This window comes from Oncorhynchus mykiss, chromosome 5 (assembly GCF_057628025.1).
Source record: "Oncorhynchus mykiss isolate SJ-2025 chromosome 5, ASM5762802v1, whole genome shotgun sequence".
Lineage (NCBI taxonomy): Eukaryota > Metazoa > Chordata > Actinopteri > Salmoniformes > Salmonidae > Oncorhynchus > Oncorhynchus mykiss.
The window spans coordinates 71853128-71876670 of record NC_143026.1 but is presented as its reverse complement, the minus strand read 5'-3'; the positions used below and the strand labels follow the sequence as shown (position 1 = coordinate 71876670).

The window sequence follows — 23543 nt, the reverse complement described above, 5'->3', positions numbered from 1 at the left end:
GGCTCCATCCATCTTCCCATCAATGTTAACCATCTTCCCTGTCCCTGCTGAAGAAAAGCAGGCCCAAACCATGATGCTGCCACCACCATGTTTGACAGTGGGGATGGTGTGTTCAGCTGTGTTGCTTTTACGCCAAACATAACGTTTTGCATTGTTGCCAAAAAGTTCAATTTTGGTTTCATCTGACCAGAGCACCTTCTTCCACATGTTTGGTGTGTCTCCCAGGTGGCTTGTGGCAAACTTTAAACAACACTTTTTATGGATATCTTTAAGAAATGGCTTTCTTCTTGCCACTCTTCCATAAAGGCCAGATTTGTGCAATATACGACTGATTGTTGTCCTATGGACAGAGTCTCCCACCTCAGCTGTAGATCTCTGCAGTTCATCCAGAGTGATCATGGGCCTCTTGGCTGCATCTCTGATCAGTCTTCTCCTTGTATGAGCTGAAAGTTTAGAGGGACGGCCAGGTCTTGGTAGATTTGCAGTGGTCTGATACTCCTTCCATTTCAATATTATCGCTTGCACAGTGCTCCTTGGGATGTTTAAAGCTTGGGAAATCTTTTTGTATCCAAATCCGGCTTTAAACTTCTTCACAACAGTATCTCGGACCTGCCTGGTGTGTTCCTTGTTCTTCATGATGCTCTCTGCGCTTTTAACGGACCTCTGAGACTATGACAGTGCAGGTGCATTTATACGGAGACTTGATTACACACAGGTGGATTGTATTTATCATCATTAGTCATTTAGGTCAACATTGGATCATTCAGAGATCCTCACTGAACTTCTGGAGAGAGTTTGCTGCACTGAAAGTAAAGGGGCTGAATAATTTTGCACGCCCAATTTTTCAGTTTTTGATTTGTTAAAAAAGTTCGTTCCACTTCATGATTGTGTCCCACTTGTTGTTTATTCTTCACAAAAAAAATACAGTTTTATATCTTTGTTTGAAGCCTGAAATGTGGCAAAAGGTCGCAAAGTTCAAGGGGGCCGAATACTTTCGCAAGGCACTATAGATCAATACTATCCCGATGGCCCCTTTGGGCTCTTTGACTGCAGAGGGAAAAAGCCATTGTCCCCCATTATGTTCCAAAAAACAATTATTTCCATGACTACAGTACATACTTAAAGAAAATGCAAAATAGGATTCAAATGTTTTCCTTTCGAGAATTGCACTCTCATGGAAACTGTCATTGTCATTAATTAACAGCATGTTAAAGAATATTGGATGAGACAATGACATTGATATCCTGTCCAAGCTTTAAAAACATAAAAAAGAACACAACCAAAATGGTACTAAATTCATGAACTATAGAAATGTGTAAGTATGACACGCATGCACACACATACACAACATTTTAAAATAGATCTCACTATCGCACGTACCCAGTTTTGGCAAAATTAGTCCAGTAGGTCATCACCACAGCACTGAGCATGATGTCGTTCTTTGAGAAGTTACAGGGGAACAGCTCTGTGGGGCCAATCATGGGCAGGCCAAACACATAGGGGATCTCGTCGCCGTGGGAAGCGTCTGCCCAGGGGGGCACCTGGTCTGTTTGGCAGTGGTGGTAGAAGGCATAGAAGTACGTTGGCGACCCAAAGCTGGAGTGGAGGTCTGCTGTGGCCACAGCCGGAGCCACCCATTGGTGATCCGTGAACAGGGCTAGTAGGGTCTTCCTTCTGGTCTCTGGGTTATGTCTATCAGCCCAGTCCGTGTACATGAATTTTATGGTCTCCCGCAGAATGTCCTTTCCCTCCGGGTAACCGTACAGGTCGTCCACGAAGCTGGACACGGCGTAGTCAAAATCATTGGCCTGGACGCCGTTCTCGTTGTCTACGATAAGCTCCACAAACTTCAGGCCCTCGCCCTGGTTGACCCCCAGCATGATGTCATAGTTGAGGAACTCGCCCTGCTCCATGAGGATCTGAGGGTCGTCTGGGATGACGTCACCGTCAATAACAGGCCCGAAGGCGATGTGGTACCGTGCAGGCTGGATATCCTGATCCACCAGCTCCTTGTAGTGCTTCTTTTGTAGACACTCCACCAGGTCCACCGTGTCTTTCAGGTTGCAGCCCACTTTCTTGGCCAACATGCGAGCATACTTAGCAGGCTGGAAGCTGACGGCCCAGCTGGACAACGCAGTTCCACTCTGTGCTATAGCTCTCTGAAAAAGTCCTGTAGAGAGACAAGATGGAAGCCCACCAGAGTGAGAAAACGCCTCATAGAATCACAATGCATTACACACATGACATGCATCTACCACTGAAACTATGTCATGACTTAACACATCTAAACGTAGTGTGATGTGTATTCACACTTACATCAAAATGTGCCCTTGAACAGTATATAATTTTCATAATTTCACTGATAAACAGCCTAATTTTACTATAACAATTGAATACCTTTTTATATTGATTACTTTGATGAAATTAATGCAGCTATTACATTTGCTGGCAATAGAGAACTCTCCTCAAAACCTTAAACATGTAAAAGTCAATTTGTCTGGATTAGTTTATTGTGCCATTCCTGGGAGAGCAGAGGGAAACATTTATCCATTGCCTTGACAGACATCTTCATCGTTAGCAGTGATTAGGGCTTTACAAACAGACAGACTTGCTATTTCAGAGTTTGTTTGCCAAGGTTTGAAGACAAACATGTTACGCCATTTTACACAGGAATTATCAGGATATTACATTCTCATACTATACTGTATACTAGTGCTTTTATAATGAACTATCCATGTACCTTATCATAAAACATTTTCTGTATCCTTTTCTCACACAGGGTGCACAGTGCTCATTAAAACTTTCTGTCATAATATATGATGTGATCAAACACACGTGACACACACCACACAAGCCAGGTACTGTAGGAAGACACCATGTAGAGTGGGATGATAAGGAATGAGATGGAGAAAGAGCGAGGTAAAAAGAGGTAACTAGTCTGTGTTACCATGACAGCCCATGGGCTCAGTTTTGACTTCATGCTTTTTATAAATGTTGATGATTTGCTAAGTTTTTTATAAACAAGAAATCACATGTATTTTCATGTAAACATGTATTTTTATCAATCTAATAAGTTAACGAAAACTTGGTTTAACCATCACTTTTTCAAACATGTTGATATGAAATCTTTCGATCTAAGCCACAAATGTACATTCAGAAGAAGACAGAAATTAAGATGCAATGTGATTCCTTAAGGTGATGAGCTTGTAACACTGTAGCTCCCATCAGCTACAGTGTATGTGGATTCCGTGGTTGCCATGGCACCTTAAGGTCGCCTAGGCAGAAAGCTCCTGTACATTTTGTAAATATTTGTATAATTAATACATTTGTGGCATTTTTCCCTGCAAACTTTTTTTAAAATTGATGAACAATTAATATAGCTAAATAATATCATCAGAATCGACCACCGAGTTTCTCAACTGAAGCTGGCATGTAATTTCTTTGTTTGGCTAGCTAGCTAATATAATCTGGCTAGCTGGCATTTGTTTTGATTCGAATGCCAGCCATCAAACACTTTGAAAAGAAGGTTGATGACATCCGCTCCTCATTCACTCAGCCTATTGAGTACACTTGTCCCACTCACACAGAACAACCCTATGCCTTGACCTCTTCTCCAGATGAAATCATGCGACTAGTGAGGTCCGGCCGCCAGACAATCTGCCCACTCAACCCCCATCTCCTTCTCCAGACCTTCTCCCATTCCTCACTTCCCTTATCAACTCATCCCTGACCACTTGCTGCGTCCCCTCTGACTTCAAAATAGCCTGAGTCGCTCCCCTCCTCAAGAAACCAACTATTGACACGTCAAAAACTATATACCAGTATACCTTCTTTCTTTTCTTTCCAAAACACTTGAGGGTGCTGTCTCTGACCAACTCTCTTGCTATCTCTCTCAGAACTATCTTCTTGACCCTAACCACCTTCAAGATGGGTCACTCAACCGAGACTGTTCTTCTCTGTGTCACGGAGGCTCTCTGCACTGCCAAAACGGACTCTCTCTCCTCTGTTCTCATCCTCCTAGATCTATATGCTGCCTTTGACACTGTGAACCATCAGATCCTCCTCTCCATCCTCTCAAGGCTGGGCATCTCAGGCTCTACCAGGTGACATGGAGAGGATCTGTGTCTGCACCACATACTCTCGCTATTGGTGTCTCCCAGAGCTCGTTTCTAGGCACACTCGGCTCCATCATATAAATCCTCTCATGGTCTCTCCTATCATTGCTGTGAGGATGACACAACTACTTTTCTCCTTCTCCCCTTCTGACACCCAGGTGGTGACACGTATACCTGGCAGATATCTCAGCTTGGATGTCGGCCCACCACCTCAAGTTCAACAAGACTCTTCCTTCTGGGGAAGGCCTGCCCGCTCCAAGACCTCTCCATTACAGTTGACAACTCCACGGTCTCCCCCTCCCAGAGTGCAAATAACCTTGGCGTGACCCTGGACTGTTAACACCCTGTCGTTCTCTGCAAACATCAAAGCAGTGACTCGCTCCTGCAGGTTCAAGCTCTACAACATCAATAGAGGCGCAGGTCCTAATCCAGACACTTGTCATCTCCCATCTGGACTACTGCAACTCACTGTTGGCTGGGCTCCCCGCTTGTGTCATCAAACCCCTGCAACTTATCCAGAACGATGCAGCCTGGTGTTCAACCTTCCCAAGTTCTCCCATGTCACCATGCTCCTCCGCACACTCCACTAGCTTACAGTTGAAGCTCTTATCCACTACAAGACCATGGTACTTGCATATGGAGCAGGTGCACCTCCCTACCTTCAGGCTTTGCTCAAACCCTACACCCCAACCCGAGTTCTACATTCTGCCACCTCTGGTCTCTTGGCCGTTCCACCCCTACGAGAGGGCAGCTCCCACTCAGCCCAGTCCAAGCTGTCCTCTGTCCTGGCACCCAAATGGTGGAACCAGCGTCTCCCTGAAGCTAGGGCAGCAGAGTCCCTGCCCATCTTCCTAAAACATCTGAAACACTACCTCTTCAAAGAGTATCTTAATCCCACAACCCAACAAACCCCACACTTGACTCTCCCCGCCACTTGACATCCCCCTCTTACTAGCTGACTTTGATTATAGCGACCTTATTGAGGAAAAAATGTACTTACTATGACTGTGATATGTGGTTGTCCCACCTAGCTATCTTAAGATGAGTGCACTAACTGTAAGTTGCTCTGGATAAGAGTGTCTGCTAAATAACTCAAATGTAAATGTAAAATGTCTGTCAGGAGGTTGAGGATGAAGAGAAGCCCGAAAGCAAGACGGCAGAGGTATGCAGTGATGAGGATCCTAAGGAGTACTAAGTTACAAGGCTACTCTTTAATTATCATTGAAATGTGGTGTGCTTTCTGGCACCACGTGACTTAGCTTCACCCAAGTGGGTGCTTCATTTTGGTAGTAGTGAAGCCTAGCTACACCTGCTACAGAGTCCATGAACTGGAGAAGCCACACTGACAGCAAGGACGGCGATACACCTTGATGACACCGTGCTGCCTGCCCCCGAACTTGCTGCAGAGATCATCTTTGCTTGCTCTCCCCCTTTGACCACCTCCCTCCGATGACCACTCAAGCCATGAACTTTCCTAACCTCTCATGACCTTCCATCAATTTTGTTGTGGTTGTGGTTTTCTAAATTGCTTGTATTTTTTTGTGTTGCTTTAAAGCACTTTGAGATCATTTATGTAATGAATAGCTCTATAAATTCTTATAATAATTATTATTATGTGTATCTCAATATACACTTTGGCAATTGTTACAAATTTGTAGGAGCAGAGCCCTCAGAGACCCTGTGGTGATGGCTCAGAGGAATACATAGGAAAGGATTATATATCACTGTGCTGTCAAATCTTGTTCGATGTAAAAGTGTTGTCATTCACCTGCATTGGCAGCAGTGACTAGGATTTGTCGTACTGCGTCTGAATGGTGTTTCATACTGTGGTATGAATATTAATACTTTGTGGAATTAATCTCTGAAGACAATAAGAGTAGAGGAAGCAATGCACTGACATGGTAACATTTACTGGGGCTCGCTTGGGAAGGTGGATTAGGAGATGAGAGAGTGATACAATCAAAATAAAATGGGGCTGTGTCTGGTATTCTGGTATGGAATACCATCAGATTCTACAGTATACATGGTCACTGCTTTAGTCAACTTTAACCTTCTCCCTGGGTTAGTAAACATTCAAGAGTTTTACACAATAAAAGGTCCAGTGGCTGGTCAAATCACATAATCAACAGCACCCTTATACAGCCATTCCAGAACAAAATACCCACATCAACTCAAATGACACAGTAATGAAGGTGGCATGCGACACCAAAAATGTTCAAAAGTTGCAACCTCTGCATTATACCTTTGGTTGAATTGCTCCAACGGTTACCTTCAGAATAATGGGACAGGGTCAGGAGGTTAACACAGGAGGCGCCAGCCCCTGATCCAAAAACAGTTATTCGTAAAGGGTCACCACCAAAGAAAGCAATATTCTCGCTAGTCCAGCGCAGAGCTTGGATCAGATCAAGGAGTCCGTAGTTTCCCTTGGAAGCTTGGTCCCCAGTGCTTAAGAAACCTGGAAGACAGAGAGAACAAAACAGAGAACAGATCAACAAACTGGGCTGTCTTGGAGGTATGAACACAGAGCTACCAAATATTTTTACAACTAAACAAGATAGACCACAGCCTGTCATTTCCAATGGGAGCAAATTAATCATAGTGGGTAGAACAAGCAAGGAGGTGGGCAGAGCAAAGTATGAGCTAGCGAGAGCCTATTGGGGTGCATTACCATTTATTTGCATATTTCTATTAGGGAACGCCTACTCTGTGAAGTGTGTGTTTGCAATAACTACATTTTCCCTTGCACTCCTTCTAAACAATGCAGTTTTTTTTTACTTTGGCAAATAGGAAAGTCTACAAAACTTTGCCCACTCTATTCATAACAGATTCTAGTTTTGGAAACAGAAAACTGTATTGAGATCAAATGTTTAATCGATGAGAAAATTTTCAGAATATTTGCCAAATCCATCTCGCTCCATCTTCTCCCACTGCCGGCCACTGGGCTTCCTCTCACCACCATATGTGACCCGTTTCAGGAATCTAGGCATATGTCGCACATCACTACTTCACAAGAGAGACATTCTATTTTTAGCTAATTCAGGTGGTGGGTCACACATATTTGGTGAGTGGAAACACCAACCGGATGCTTTACATTTACACATCCGGTGTATCATTGTTCTATCTGTTGTGCTATGGTTCATTCCTATGCAAACACTGATTATATCTTTGCATATTTTACATAAGTTTATAATGTAGTCAAAACTTAGGATGAAACTCAATTTAAAGTTAATGAGAGAGAGAACTAAATTGTATATGTATTTTTAAGGTATTTCATAGTGTTTGAAGATTGAACATCTTATTGAGTCTACCTGGAAATGATTCACAACACTCATTACGCACAGCACAGTTTTACATGTAAAACCAACAAGCTTGTGAATTTAATACTTTTGGCAATAAAACAGGAGTTATTACTCCAAAGAGTTGACTTAGTGGACGCTTCACTAAGTATAATTTTGGAAATCCAATTTTGAGGTAGACAGATTTAATCCATACTAGAGGTCGACTGATTATGATTTTCCCACACCAATACCGATTATTGGAGGACCAAAAAAATCTGATACCAATTAATCGGCCGATTTTTATATATATATATATTTGTAATAATGACAATTACAACAATACTGAGTGAACAATGAACACTTTGATTTTAACTTAATATATATACATAAATAAATAATAAAACATGTTCAATTTGGTTTAAATAATGCAAAAACACAGTGTTGGAGAAGAAAGTAAAAGTGCAATATGTGCCATGTAAAAAAAGCTAACGTTTAAGTTCCTTGCTCAGAACATGACAACATATGAAAGCTGGTGGTTCCTTTTAACATGAGTCTTCAATATTCCCACTTAAGAAGTTTTAGGTTGTAGTTATTGTAGGACTATTTCTCTCTATACCATGTGTATTTCATAGACCTTTGACTATTGGATGTTCTTATAGGCACTATAGTATTGCCATCCTAATCTCGGGAGTTGATAGGCTTGAAGTCATAAACAGCGCTGTGCTTCAAGCATTGCGAAGAGCTGCTGGAAAGTGCTGTTTGAATGAATTCTTACGAGCCTGCTGCTGCCACCACCGCTCAGTCAGACTGCTCTATCAAATATCAAATCATAGACTTAATTATAATATAACAAACACACAGAACTACGAGCCTTGGGTCATTCATTTGGTGAAATCCGGAAACTATCATTTCGAAAACAAAATGTTTATTCTTTCAGGGAAATACGGAACCGTTCTGTATTTTATGGAACGGGTGGCAACCCTAAGTCTAAATATTGCTCTTACATTGCACAACCTTCAATGTTATGTCATAATTATGTATAATTCTGGCAAATAAATTTGGTCTTTGTTAGGAAGAAATGGTCTTCACACAGTTCGCAACGAGCCAGGCTATCCAAACTGCTGCATATACCCTGACTCTGCTTACACTGAAAGCAAGAGAAGTGACAGTTTCAGGCACTGCATTGATTATATGCAACGCAGGACATGCTAGTTAAACTAGTAATATCATCAACCATGTGTAGTTAACTAGTGATTATGTTAAGATTTATTGTTTTTTATAAGATAAGTTTAATGCTAGCTAGCAACTTTCCATGGCTCCTTGCTGCCTGCACTCACGTAACAGGTGGTCAGCCTGCCATATAATTGGCCATAATCAGTGTTCAAAAATGCAGATTACCGATGGTTATGAAAACTTGAAATCGGCCCTAATTAATCGGCCATTCCGATTATTCGGTCGACCTCTAATCCGTACCACATGAAAAATACACAATGGATAAAATAATTCAATGTAGTCTCAGCTGCAGGGCTGCAAACTGAAAATCTTTAAGGATGTAATTGGGAGTCTTACCATGTCATATAGGCCTAGAGCATTAAGTATCAACGTATGTTACCATAGAAACACATTGAAGTTGTAGAAAATCATCAAAGCATTCTAAAAATATTGCGATTTATATTTCTGAAGACATCGCTAATTAGTTACTTAATGTATCATATATGATGCTCTAGCTTACTAAAGAATTCAGAGAATGACTTGCTGTCACATCAAGATCCCACACTATTTTCCCGACACTGTTATAGTAAAGACGTTATGTATGCTATATGAATGCAAGATTTGGTTCTGGGTGCCAAGATTAGTATCAAAAGAAACACAGAAGCCAATGCCAGTTAGTAACTTCGAGATACGTATGGTGTATGGCTTCAACAAGTCCTCTGAGTGTTGTGATGGCAGCAAGGCCCGGATCAATTATAGGGAGAATCATATTTTATCTGCTTCTCATTCTGGGCCTATCCCACATGGTTCTGTCCAATTAGGGAGTTGTAACACTGAAGATCAATGTGTACCCATATATAAAAGATGACATCTGTGAAATATATCTGATTAAGTCCATGCATCCCAAAAGAGCAACAGTGAAGCCATTTAATGGCAGTCCCTATTCCCTTGCTCTCTGTTTTCCATGCTAAAAGGTCCATTACCTGGGAAATCACCCTGGGAGTGCTTTCCCCTCTAACCCTGAGACATATTTCCTTTTATGGCTCATTTTCAATTCACAACTTTCTCATCGAGGTTTATCTTGCTTACCATCGCCTATAGAGCTATGCAGAGTCGATATAGGTTGTTATGAGAAAATTACCAAATAGACCAATTCAACAGACACACAAAGTATCAAAATGCGATCTCTGGCTCAGAACCTTTCGCTCCTGCAAAATGCACATCTGAAGCATTGAGACCTGCAGTCAGGCAGACTTCTTAATTAACTTTTTTCAATCCTTTCAAAGCCTAATCTCCTGGAAGCAACAACAATCTACAAGAGCATGTTTCATTTATTCAATTTAGCTGGGCTGGGATGGGGGGTGAATCAAAAAGGCTTGGCTTGAAAATGAATAGCAATCAAACGGTGGGTCTGACCACTGCTGGGGCCTACCGGTGAATCAGACTAAACAGATCTGTGTCTACATACACCTACATGCTCAGTGTCAACAGGGAACATAACACACTCAATGAAAAAGAGCAAGGCCCCCATTTAAGTGAACAGTACAGAGTTGTGAATGAAGCTGACTGACACCAGCTCACTCCAGGCATATGGTGTACATAGTCTAAGATCAAGGAGCAAGCTGTGTCTAGAGATACTTACTGGGGTAGAAACATACAGCGACAGCACAGCTAAAGCAGATCACTGCTTAAATAAGATAGTGGACTAAAGCAGCAATATCATATCTTCTCCTTGGTGAAATCACAAAGAAGTACGTGCCATGGAACATTTTGCAAGGTGAGGTGAACACAAGTAATCTTGAAGCAATGGTACAGTGAAGGCTTGAGGAGTGATACAGATGGATTTGTGTCTATGTTGCTCTTTGGTCTAACATTGGCTGGAAGACCTAAAGCGGACTTTGGGAATTGTGCTTTGTGAATGAATAAGCTAAGGTAAGCAGATCAGAGAGAGGGAGTCTCAATGCAATGCTCCATGTTTGTAACTCTGGGGAGGAAATTGCTCTACAATTTGCGTAATGTTGAATGGTGTTTGTCATTTAAAGTACAAAATATTTTTACAAACATGGGAGTATAGGATTCAGTGCCATGCCATCCCTCTTTGTTCGCTATATGGTGTATTTTACTTTACTAGATGGGATGTGTCACAATGTGTCTGGGGCCAGCTTAAGTCTTATTATCACAACCCAACCAAGAGAAAAGGCAGATGGAAAAATGGTTTACTTGAAATGCCGCTTTCTGCACAGATACATTTTTCACAGTTATGCTCTATAGCTTCTAATCCTCTCCCCTGTTTTATGAATGCCAAATAAGAGAAAATAAATAATTCCATTGGTGTCACACAAAAGACCACTTAACATGTATTACATTCACAACCAATGGCAGAGAGTACCAAAAACTACTGGGAAAGAGCCATAACCAGAAGCAAAGTAATGTGAAAAGAAAATAACAGTTCACGGGTCCATTTCTTGGTAAGGAGTGTTTGCCTTCCCTCTAATTGCCATACCTAGAGTTTGTGTAAAATACTAGAGGCTTTTATTATGGAACCTACAGGATTATGACAAAGCCATGTCAGGCCAAACAAACATTCTGATTGAGGAAAGAGACCTCTACCCATCTAAGGACACATTGCACACCTCAATAAAAGATTGGCAGAAAGGCGTATACTTTAATCATTGCAAAAAAGCAAAGATGTTGAATTGATCTACATTTCAGATGGATAGTCTCAGGGAAAGAAAAGGCATAGATGAGGGCGAGAGAAAAATATCAAAATAGGATCCCTGTTTGAGACATTATTTCCCAGTCCTTTCAAGGTGAGGAGACAGAGTGTGGCAACAAATCTTCGCATGTGCTTGGAATGATATATTCTGATGTTTGGCACTCTTGGCATTACAAAAAGAAACATTGCCCAAATGTGTTGGTGCTGTATTTTCTCATTCAACCTCTTTTTCACACAATGCCTGGAAAAAAATCATCCCCTCGGAAACATTTGCCACAGAATATTTACAGTGCTAGAGCAGCAACACATTCATATCTGCACTCTCCATACGCTAGTACTGGCATGGAGGCAAAGAAGGAGCACACTGATAAAACACAATGCATTCTTTACTTTAAAGCTGAACACAGGGGTTAATTGGAATTCAGTAGGTGGTGGAATTCTTCACCAAATTATTTCCTTTTCCATTATGATGGTTTTTCATTACCAGTTATCTATTCACTTCCCTAATCTTGAAGGAGATTCTCTACTTTTGAAGACAGATGAGATTATAGTGCCTCATGTGGTTGAACTACGCTGCAATATCCCCAGTATCTATACAAAGGATAGGTACCCCCTCCTCTGTACCCCCTTCTCTCCCTCAGCCCTTTCCAGCTCCCCAGGTACCTGGCCAGTGTGACTGCTGGCTATTACACAGAGGTTAACAACAGCAAGCATTCTCATTATCTTGCTGAGATGTGACTTGACAGTCCTATTTATGACTTAGATTCCTTGAAATGAATGAATGTAAGACCAAAACTGCTGCCCCAGGCGAAATACACAGACACCATAATTCCAATCTCCTCAATGCGCATTAAAAAGAGAGAAAACAACAACAGAATTCCAACACTGCAATTTCCCTCAAAATACTTTCACACAATTGTTTTATCTTCTTATTTTTCCTTTTTTTTCTCGCTGAATGCTCGTTGGGAAGATAGTGGGGCTAGTGTTTAACTCAATGGATTTTTTAAAAATAACATAAAGGGTTTGATTTTCACAGGCATAATGGATTCAGTCCGTGGATATAGTATATTAGCATATGAAAAAAAGCCATTCCAAATGCAGTCCAAACACAGGCAACAGTAGAGTTACCTTTCTAGGGTAAATGAGAGCAATGAAAGTTAAATGTACATTTCAATAATGGGGACGATAACATAGCACCTACTGTACAGTCAAGATGCTGCATTATTCTGCATACATTAGCCATGTCAGATTTTTATCATACTAACATCCCTGTCATATCCCATTTCAGTAGACATTGTGCGTGAAATTAACTTGGGCGAAACCTACGGTTTGCTAATGTGAATGAACACACCACAGAACTCCATGCTGAGGCTTTGCTGTATATCGCTCCAAAAGCTTCATATTTCAATAAATGTACAGTATCTGGAAATAAACAGCTAGACAGGTTCAGATGTTTGAAGAAAATGTATTCCACGTAGTATCCGAGTTCTATTCTCTCAGCGAGGTATACATGCATTCATATTCAGTATATGTGTGTAAGGTTGCGGTTGGTGGAGTTTGGGTTTGGGTGGATCAGCAATACTCTAATTATATTCAGTCCCAGTTGAGGTACACAGGGGAGAGGGGAGACTAATGAAAGCTAATGTAAACACTTGCACTGCGCTTATTCCACTTGGCTAACTTTGTTTAATGGATACACAGGATCCACCGGAACGGAAAACAGAAAACAGAGGCGCTTGGGTAATCCTGCATAGACTTTAGTTGTACAGAATCAATGTGCTCTTCTGCCTTAGACAAGGATCAACTGAGGGACTAATGGACTAATGCAACAATGGATCAATATTTCACTCTATCAGTCTAGTTTTTCACAACAAACAGAATCAATGGGTAGGTATTTCATACAGTATATTCTGGGCTTTGTGAAAATGTTTACAGAAAGCCCAGTTACTGTAATACACTGCAGCAGGCTATGATGTACCTCTACGCAGCGCAAGATACAATATATATACAAAAGTATGTGGACACCCCTTCAAATGAGCAACATCAGCACAAGAACTGTTCGTCGGGAGCTTCATGAAATGGGTTTCCATGGCCGAACAACCGCACGCACACAAGAATAAGATCACCATGCACAATGCCAAGTGTCGGCTGGAGGGGTGTAAAGCTCACCGCCATTGGACTCTGCAGCAGTGGAAACGTGTTCTCTGGAGTGATGAATCATGCATCACCATCTGGCAATCCAACGGACGAATCTGGGATTGGCACATGCCAGGAGAACGCTACCTGCCCCAATGCATAGTGGCAACTGTAAATTTTGATGGAGGAATAATGGTCTGTGGCTGTTTTTCATGGTTCGGGTTAGGCCCCTTAGTTCCAATGAAGGAAAATCTTAATGCTACAGCATACAATGATATTCTAGACAATTCTGTGCTCCCAACTTTGTGTCAACAGTTTGGGGAAGGCCCTTTTCAGTTTCAGCATGACAATACCCCCTTGCAAAAAGTGATGTCCATACAGAAATTGTTTGTCGAGATCGGTGTGGAAGAACTTGACTGGCCTGCACATAGCCCTGACCTTAACCCCATCAAACACCTTTGGGATGAATTGGAACGCCGACTACGAGCCAGGCCTAGTCGCCCAACATCAGTGCCCGACCTCACTAATGCTGTTGTGGCTAAATGGAAGCAAGTCCCTGCAACAATGTTCCAACATCTAGTGGAAAGCCTTTCCAGAAGAGTGGAGGCTGTTATAGTAGAAAAGGAGGGAGCAACTCCATATTAATGCCCAGGATTTTGGAATGACATGTTCGACGTGCAGGTGTCCACATACACTATTTTACCAAAAGTATCTTTCAATTACTGTACATAGTTGATGGTAAATGCTGTATGTTTCTCCTGCGAGAGAGGACATTTTTCAATTGGCAATATTAAATCTGACATCCATTTACAATGTACCTTCAGCTAAAGGATAGAAAACACCCATGCTGTATTAACATGGCAATTTCTCTCTCCCGTGTTAGTCTCTAGCGCAAGTTAAATTACTCTGTCAGCATCACATGAAATAATGTACGAATGTCTTGGTATGCATAAACACGTGTTAATTTGTGTTCAGCCCTCTCCAATCCTTAAACAAATCCCTCACCAAGGCCATCGACTCAGTCTTGTTACTGAGTGTTTCGAGCTGCTGAACTGAATCCATGGGATGGTAAGTAGTGCAGTGTGTTAGCCAGCTAGGGCCCAGTCATTCTGGGCTGAATACAGCACAGCGGCGTTGATGAGAGATGTAATGACAGCTTTGCTTTTGAACAGTGTGTGATTAAGCTGTTTCACAGGCCACGGAGGCATTGTTTATTTTGCCTATAATTAGTAGGTCTAGACTTGGCTAGAGAGTGGAAATAAAATATGCCCCATTTTATAGGGCATTAAAGGGAAGTTTTCATATGTTTTAAAGCTGTTCCAATTTCTGGTGTATTGTTATAGCTCCTGCTGCAGTTATTATAGGAGAAGTGATGTCATCAGGGAGAGAAAATGTGTTTGTTATGCAACTCATTGTGACTTGTGACTCAGCTAAATCCCAAGCTTACCGATGAATAGACATTGCCGGGAGGTCTCGCTTTGTACTCAGTTTTAGTATACCATTTGTGACTTGTTTCAGGAACCTAGGCATATGTCGCGCGTCAATATTTTACAGGAGAGGCATTTGACCATTCATTTTTTTTTAATGAAAATGCGTTTTTTGGCAGAAATGCCTTCTGGGACATGTGAACTTTCATGTGCTTTAATAACAAACTTGTATGTAATCTGTAAATACTAATAAAATTGTTAAATTACGAGGCTAGTTGGTTTAGCCACGGAAAAAGTAAGGCACCTTCCCGCTAGCCATGATTGGCTAAGACAATAGATGGGCTGGACATGCTGAGAGATGAGTTCGGATTGGTCTGCCATGTAGCACACTTCTATCTATAACATGATGCGCTGCTCACAAGGCTATTTTGAAATACATCACGAAGAACTGTTGCTTAGGTGTTGCTAATGTGCTCCACTTTCTGGAGGACAGAGTTCTGAAATCAATGGAATTTCTGGTGGAAGTAGAGTATGATAGCTAAAGAGATGGAGAATATTCTGGCATTTGATTTCAAATGATGCGAAAAGAAAACACACAGAATAAGGCTGTTGTATAAAACACCTGTCTCCGGATTACATCTTTAAACTAAGGGCAACCGTGGCATCCATGATAGAGAGGGAGAAGCGTTCATCAACGTATATGGGTAAGAGTGTCTAGCTAGTTACATTTTCAGATATTATACGTTTTTAATTTTGTCAGAAAGTAATTTTCATTGCAAGTTAAAGTGTACTTTTAGCTAGCTAGCTAATGTTAGCTGGCTAGCTAGCTTGCTAGCTAACATTAAGTGTATGATATGTGTAGTAATATTATTCGTATCTCAGAGCCATTTGCAATGCTAATTATAGCCTAATGTTAGCTAGCTAGCTAGCTAGCATTGAACCTAGATAGTTGGTTAGCTTTAGCTACCAACAGATTCATGCAGGGTAGTAATGTTATGAGTTGGGATAATGTCTAATTGTTTATCTAGCTAGCTAGCTACAGACTCCACTATGCAAGTAACCATTTCACTGTACCATTTACACCTTCTGTATCTTGTACATGTGGCAAATACAGTTTGAGTGTGCGTTTACCAGAGTAGGTAATGTGAAGAACAATATGACCTGCACCAAATTCAAATTAGGATATAAAGTAACGTTAGGTCAACAAGAGAGTGTCCAAGTTCTACAATTCTCAGGTAGAATGCCCTGCTTTTATTTTGTCACACTCACAACCGTAAACTATTCACTTATAAAGAAGTATCTTGTTGTTAGTTTATTTTCTTGTAATAACGAATACATATTAGCTCAATTTAAGACGTTTCAAGCTATATGATATGGTCATTATTTGAACTGGCTAGCTAGCTAACATTAAGTGTGGCAGGTGTGACACATCAAGAAGCTGGTTAAATAGCATGATCATTACACAAGTATACCTTGTGCTGGGGACAATAAAAAGCAACTCTAAAATGTGCAGTTTTGTCACACAACACAACACCAAGTTTAAGGGAGTGTGCAATTGACATGCTGACTAAAGGAATGTCCACCAAAGTGGTTGCCAGAGAATTGAATGTTAATTTCTATACCATAAGCTGCCTCCAACATGGCAGTGGGGTTATGGTATGGGCAGGCATAAGCTATGGACAACGAACACAATTGCATTTTATCAATGGCTATTTGAATGCACAGAGATAACGTGACAAGATCCTGAGGCCCATTGTCATGTCATTCATGTTGCAAGAATCTGTACACAATTCCTGGAAGCTGAAAATGTCCCAGTTCTCCCATGGCCTGCATACTCACCAGACATGTCACCCATTGAGCATGTTTGGGATGCTCTGGATCGACATGTATAACAGCATGTTCCAGTTCCCATCAATATCCAGCAACTTCGCACAGCCATTGAAGAGGAGTGGGACAACATTCACAGGCCACAATCAACAGACTGATCAACTCTATGTGAAGTAGATGTCACGCTGCATGAGGCAAATGATAGTCACACACCACACACTTCTGATCCACGCCCCTACCTCTTTTTAAGGTATCTGTATCTGCAGATTGTGGTTTAATTAATTTATTTCAACTGGTTGATTTTCATTATACAGTATGAACTATATCTCAGTAAAACCTATGAAATTGTTGCATGTTGCATTTATATTTTTGTTCAATGTAGATTACATTTCTATGGGAAATAAAGACCTCCATGAGCAATGAGAAAAAGCTGGATGTGAAACCGTCCCCAAACAAGGACAAAACGTCCATTCTATAGTATTGTCAAAGTGACAGTTCCTGAAAATGCCATTCATTTAAAGCCCAAATACAAACCTGATACATACAGTATGAGGGTCTGCAGATTCCTCTGCCATCAGAATGGGGGGATGCATATTTGTAGATGCATATTTGTGGAAGTACTAGTGCACAGAGTGGGTAGAACATACATGCATCCCTGAGACTGGATCCCTGCTCTCTTTGAAATGTGCGTCTCAGCAGAGCCACAGATTGAGCCTGATCTGAATTGTTAACCAGCTCCCTTTCTTAGGAGAACAACAACATTTGCATACAGATAACAGGTCTCCACTGACTAACACACAGAGGCGAAAGAGGAAGGAGGGAGGAAGGGAAGGAGGGAGGGAGAGATGGAGAGTGGGAGGGGAAAGAGAGTGAGAGAGAGAGAGAAAGGAGAGAGAAAAGAGAGTGGGAGGTGGTTGGAAGGAAGGCGAGAGAGAGAGTATGAGGGGAGAATACAAAACTCTGCATAATAAGTGAAGTTTTCATTAGCATAAGGAAGCCAGCCATATACATTTTTCTGGGTCCACAAGTTCACACTGAAACTTCTTCTAAGGTCTCTGTAAAATGTAAGTAGACTAGTGGTGGTTAAGATGGTGGTCGACAAGTGGAAAGAGAACAGAAGGGATGCTGACCTGGAAACAGATCTTAAGTCAACAGAGGACAGGCTGATATTAGAGACGTCACATGGGTAATGATCCCAGGGCTGTCTGGGCATCACAGACATCACAGTGTATGTCCCAGAGGAGAGCACAGAGTCACTCCAGAACCCTGGGACTGCATGGGAGGAACCTGCAAGCTGCAGGCAAGGTCTTCCTAATGAGCCAAGGCAGAGAAATGATGTTGTGGAGCCCGCTCCCTCCAGTCATAACAGCACAGCTGACAATGTCACCAGAACTCTACAGCAACAATGAGAGGCCTCGGAATCAGACTATAGTGAGGTTGGACTATTAAGGAATTTATTGCAGAGATTTGTTTGAAAGGTTATTTTGGATTTACATTAAATTATTTATTCCGTTATATACAGACTTTCACTTGGAAGTAAAATCTGGGATCATTAATGCCATATGTATATTTGTGTGGTCTCATGCACTGTTGATTTACATGGTCACTTGAGGTATTACCAATGCCCTTTACTGACATGAGTTTATCATATTGGAATACCAGATGATATCATGTAGACCATGGATGCCATATCCTGACAAGTGGCCAAATAGCAGGGAGGAGAGATGTGTCTCTGCCAAATAAGGAATTATCTCCATAACAGTGTAGGAATGATTAGGGGAAAAGCAACAAGAATGGATTGTTTGAAGAATACAAATAGTACAAATGTCTTTTTTGGAATAATACAAAGATATTTGTTTTGTATTTACAAAGCTCACATATTTATCTAAAAATAAATGTAATGAAAGGGAACATCTGCTGCGTCAGCCATATAAACTATACACAACATATCTTCCATAGAGGGATGGTAGTGAATTTCTACAAAACAAAATTCACATGACAACAGACTTCTCATTTGTGCCTTCTGCACATCCCTGAGAGACATCTGAAACGATCCTAATAGGCTATAGCCTAGTGCGCCATTTCCCCAAGACCAGAGATGACTAACAATGGAGGATGTATCCAACTTGGTACGAATGAGACCATCTCTGCAGCTAGCCACCCCCACATTAGAGGGAAATTGCCAAAACAGAACCCATTTCCATCAGTCTGTCATCACAGAGAGCCTACCCACTGGGCAAATGTCTAGTTTTGATTTACATTTGGTCTAATTGTCAACTTACGTGAACTCAATGTGAAATCAACAAAAAAGATCACTATGTCATTAGATTTAGGTTAAAAGTTGGGTTAAAAAAACAAAACAAATACCCTACATTAAATACTTTTTTGCAAATCCAATTAGTTTTCCACGTTGTTTCAATGTCATCACATAGCATCTTTTGATCTAAATGATTTGGAAAAAACATTGACTCAACCAGCTTTTGCCCAGTGGGTACGACAAGAGGGACTTTGCTGTCTGCAGTAAGACTACTACGCTATCCCCTCACAGCATACAGTCGAAACTACCACTGCAGGGCTCAGACCACATGCAAGGGCAACTTTCATAAAAAGTTATTCTTGTCTGTTTGGTGGAAAAGTTATCGGACCAAGCAGAGAGCGAGGGGAGGGCTCTTGTACTTTTCTTTCTTAGCTAAAGTGGCTGCTAAACCTCAAATAAAAGTCAAGAACTGTAACATCAGCAATCTTATTCAGACACCCCAAATACAGTTTAATGTATTCTGAAGAAGTCAGAGGTCTAGTCACTGCTCAACACTTTTGGTGTGACAGTATATCATGTATGTGTTTCATAGCTTCTTTTTCTTGATCAATGCTATTAGCTGTGGAAAACAGATCGTTTTCTGTAAGTTATGTCTGTCCGTCTGAGTTGCCAGAAGTCTGTTGTGGAGAAAATGAGAGAAGGACAAATGAGATGTCAGAGAGAGGGCCAGGGAGGGAAGGGAGGTGAGCGTACAGTACTGAGTGTAGTCTCAAGGTCTGGAGGAGCGTGTTTGACAGCTGTGACGTCTGGGGCCTACACCTGATATGGCACCCATCTGCAGTCTGTACTGTACCAAGCCACTGAAGCGCCACCAAATACCATGTGGTGAATTCCGTGAACCCACCTCCTCTCTCCCCTCACCCTTAGCGGAGTTGCAAACAACCGGATGCATCCGGTTTTCAGAGAGACAGCTAATTCAACCTAGCTTCCTTTTCTGCTGAAAACCAGATCTCCCCTTGGGCGTTTTATTTTACGCCTGATACGTTAGGTTAACCTCCCCTTAACCACCACCGCCCCCAGTCTCACCCCACCGTCACTCTTGCTCTCTCCAAGATGAAATGTCACTGCTTCACACTACCTTTTTTCTCCCATACAAACACACAGAGAGACATATTCATCATTCTATTCCCCCACCAAGTCAGGAAACTAATAATGCTATTCATTATTCAACACTCTCACTAAGCCACTGGCTCCTGCCGCCTCACCGGCTCCTGCTGCCTAACTGGCTCCTGCTGCCTCACTGGCTCCTGCTGCCTCACTGGCTCCTGCTGCCTCACTGGCTCCTACTGCCTCACTGGCTCCTGCTATCTTACTGAGTCCTGCTGCCTGCCTTACCCAGGGTGCACTGCTGTTTCCATGCAAACATAGAGAAGCACTATGTTTGCATGTGATCTGTGCTCAAGTGTAATGGAGCCCTAGAAAAACAAAACTCAAATTAACACAAATGTTACAAGATAGCTATTTCTAGCTCTGTCTGGTATGCTTGATCACACATTCATCACATCCCTCAGAATGGAAAACTTGCTCATATTAAGCAACAAAATGTGTTAATTAAGCATGCTCCACCCGGCTTCTGTTTTAAGTTTGTATCAATCATTCATTTTGTGTGGTGCTCGTGAAACATAGTTCAATTCATCTGAGTAGATGCTGTTTGACTGTATTAGCAGAGAGCAGCTGCGATGGATCCTCATAGCCAGTGATCCACCAACAATGGGGCCCAACTCAAAGAAGACGGGGTTTACCACAAAGACGAGGGGCCCACCTCAAAGACGAGGGGCCCACCTCAAAGACGAGGGGCCCACCTCAAAGAGCTCACTGTAGAATTCCTAAATATTGCAGCCTATAAACTGAGAGTGAGCCTCTCTTTGGGGACTGGCTGTCAAACCTGTCTTGGTATGTGAGATCCACAAACAGCTTGCACTGCAGCAGCACGTGGTGAATGAAGTCTCACAAACCCACAAATAACAGCAGGTCTCTGTTTTAGAATTTCTCTTCAAGTATTCACAAACAGCACAGCACTGTCGGGAAAAAAAAAACTAATTTCAGTAAAACACATCCTTATCCCTTGTCAAGGGAAGACAGGTATGGTAAAATAAAATACAAGATGGTAAACAGGTTTCAGTAGGAAATTATTGCTGAGAGGAGTCAAATACCTATAGCTGTCATTACACATTTTCACAGAGACCTTTCTTTTTTTTCCATTTCCCAAACGCTGTGCCTGGCTGTTTGTGTGGAGCAGCTGCACAGAGTCATAATGTCACACTCCCTGCTGTGTGCTTGCTTAGAGCCCTGGGTGGAGAAACTGGAGCTTGTTTATAGCTCCCCCCTATTCTGCTCTACATTTATCTATTGTTGTCAATGCTGCAGACGTTAGTCAGAAGATTTCTCAGACAAAATGCCTCAACAATAGCCTTCATGCCAAAGGATTCTGCTACGTGTATGATCTAGGTGAGCCCATGGGGTGGCAGAATAGCATTATGAAGAATGCCTTTCAATTGATCTCTTCAACAGGAACAAGTAGGATATCAATAACCATCAGGGCTGAGCTGCTAGACAGACCAATGGGTCTATGTAAATCCTGCTCCAAAGGACTGACTTTAAACGGTTTAACCTTCACCAGGTCTGAATCAATTACACTGAATAGAGACATAACAATACCACAATAGCAGATGCCCCATAAAGTTTCCCCCCGTATCCAATGGTGGTGTAAGTAAAACCCTGTCGACAAAGACGACATGGAATGGGCAGAGTTGGGCAGGCCTGTGCCAGCTGATATTACCAGGGAGGGCCGTAAAGGGGCCATTAGCCTGACTGTTAGATCCAGCTCATATCTTTCATTGAGCGTGACAGGATCTTTGTTGGGATGAGAATGCTGACAGCCAGACAGCCACCCGACTCAACTGCTGTGTGTGTGGCTGCAGGGCTGACTAGAGTTTTGACTTTTTTTATCATAAAGCCCTGTGTTTGTATCTTTGTGTCCACACACCCCTAGATTAACTTTCACATCCTCCATGAGTCAAGCTGCAATGAAAGATGTGCTGCTGATTTAATTGTCCTCCAAAATGTCTTGGTGAATTTAGATGAACTGTTTAACAAGCCATAATGAGGGTATGTGTATGACTGGAAGGAATAATGACTCCCTCCAGTGTTTGGTTCTTATGGAAGTAGTGCCATTACAGTCTAATGTCCACACATAGTGAGTCAACACCTGGCGCTGTAGCCAAACATCCCTAACAAGTTCCTGGAAACGATGCAACACGCCACATGGCAGATTTACAGCCGTTAGCTGCACTGTGATGTATAAGGCACAGACCAGGCCATATTTCTCACAGTTACAAAGAACTGCGATTAACCAAGTATCTCCCCCAGCACCCAGTCCATTCCCATCCCAAGGTGGGAGGAATATTGCGACACTTCCTGGGCAAGTCTGAGAGGGTGCTTGTTACGAATCCCTTTGGCCCGGCAGTCTAGGGGGGATGGTATCGAGACCTGTAACATAACTCATGCAAATTATAACAGTGAAAAAGTAACAGTGAGAACAAAAACCACAGACAACTAATTTATCGTCAAACTCTCATGGTTTGTTTCTAAACACACGGTAAAGGGGTGGGGCGCGGGGGGGCAGGAAAAGGGGCTGAGCTGAACCCAAGGAAAGAAACAAATATCCCAAAACACCCCTAAGCTAGACTAGCCTACTTCAATACAGCTAACTAACTCTCCAAAAATACAGCGGGTGGTCCGCCCAGTTCTATCTAGGGTATTTAGACAAAGTATTCCTACGGGTAATGTATGCCCATGGGCAACTTGCCTTGGTACCCCCTTTTCGCACCATCAAACAAAAGGGAAAGGGAAAGGGGATGTGATTGGGTAATGGAAACAGGAGGTGTGTCTTCTGATTGATGACTGCATGGTGACTGATTGGGGAATGATGATTGCCACCTGTGAGGAGGGGAGAAGGAGAGAAAAGAAATACACACAGTGCTGATGGATAATGTTGTCTCAGAAGAACAACCCTGGGGTCCAGTGCTAGGTCTGCAGGGTGGCAGGACATGGCCCACACAGGGTAGAAAACACACTTGGCACATCCCATTCCTGGGTTCAATCTTCTGAACCCTTTTGTAATTAGCACTGTGATTTTAAGAGACAGCAAAAGCCAGGACTTCATAGTTTTAACTCACTTCCCCGTTTAAACCCACTAGGATCACATCTCTGCATGTATGGAAAATGTAATCGGAGTAAAAGTACACATCCGCACCATAATGGGTGAAGAGGCTTTCGGAGAGCTTACATTTGTATTCATATGAAAAAAGACTGAGAATGGCCAGCTCCCTATTCCCCTCCACAACAAGGTGATTTGCCATTATTACGAGAGTGAGAAACATCAAGAGAAAGTCCTAATTGCATTATCTGTTGGATCGTTAACAGAAAATTGTATTTTCCCTATTTAGGACCTTTGAATGGAGGGAAGTGTACACCTGTATAATAACCTGAAGAATGAATATGTTAACACCAAGG

General features: G+C 42.0%; 1 protein-coding gene across 2 annotated transcripts in view; it reads right to left on the bottom strand.

Moving 5' to 3' along the window:
* nlgn1 (neuroligin 1) overlaps positions 1-23543 on the bottom strand; it is a 280440-nt gene that overhangs the window by 16456 nt on the left and 240441 nt on the right. For both annotated transcript variants that reach the window (XM_021604119.3, XM_021604121.3), the window contains 2 exons: positions 6358-6570; positions 1381-2170 (listed from right to left, as the gene is read on the bottom strand). In XM_021604119.3, the coding sequence (XP_021459794.3) occupies positions 1381-2170; positions 6358-6570 (1003 nt within the window). The remainder of the gene's footprint in view (positions 1-1380; positions 2171-6357; positions 6571-23543) is intronic.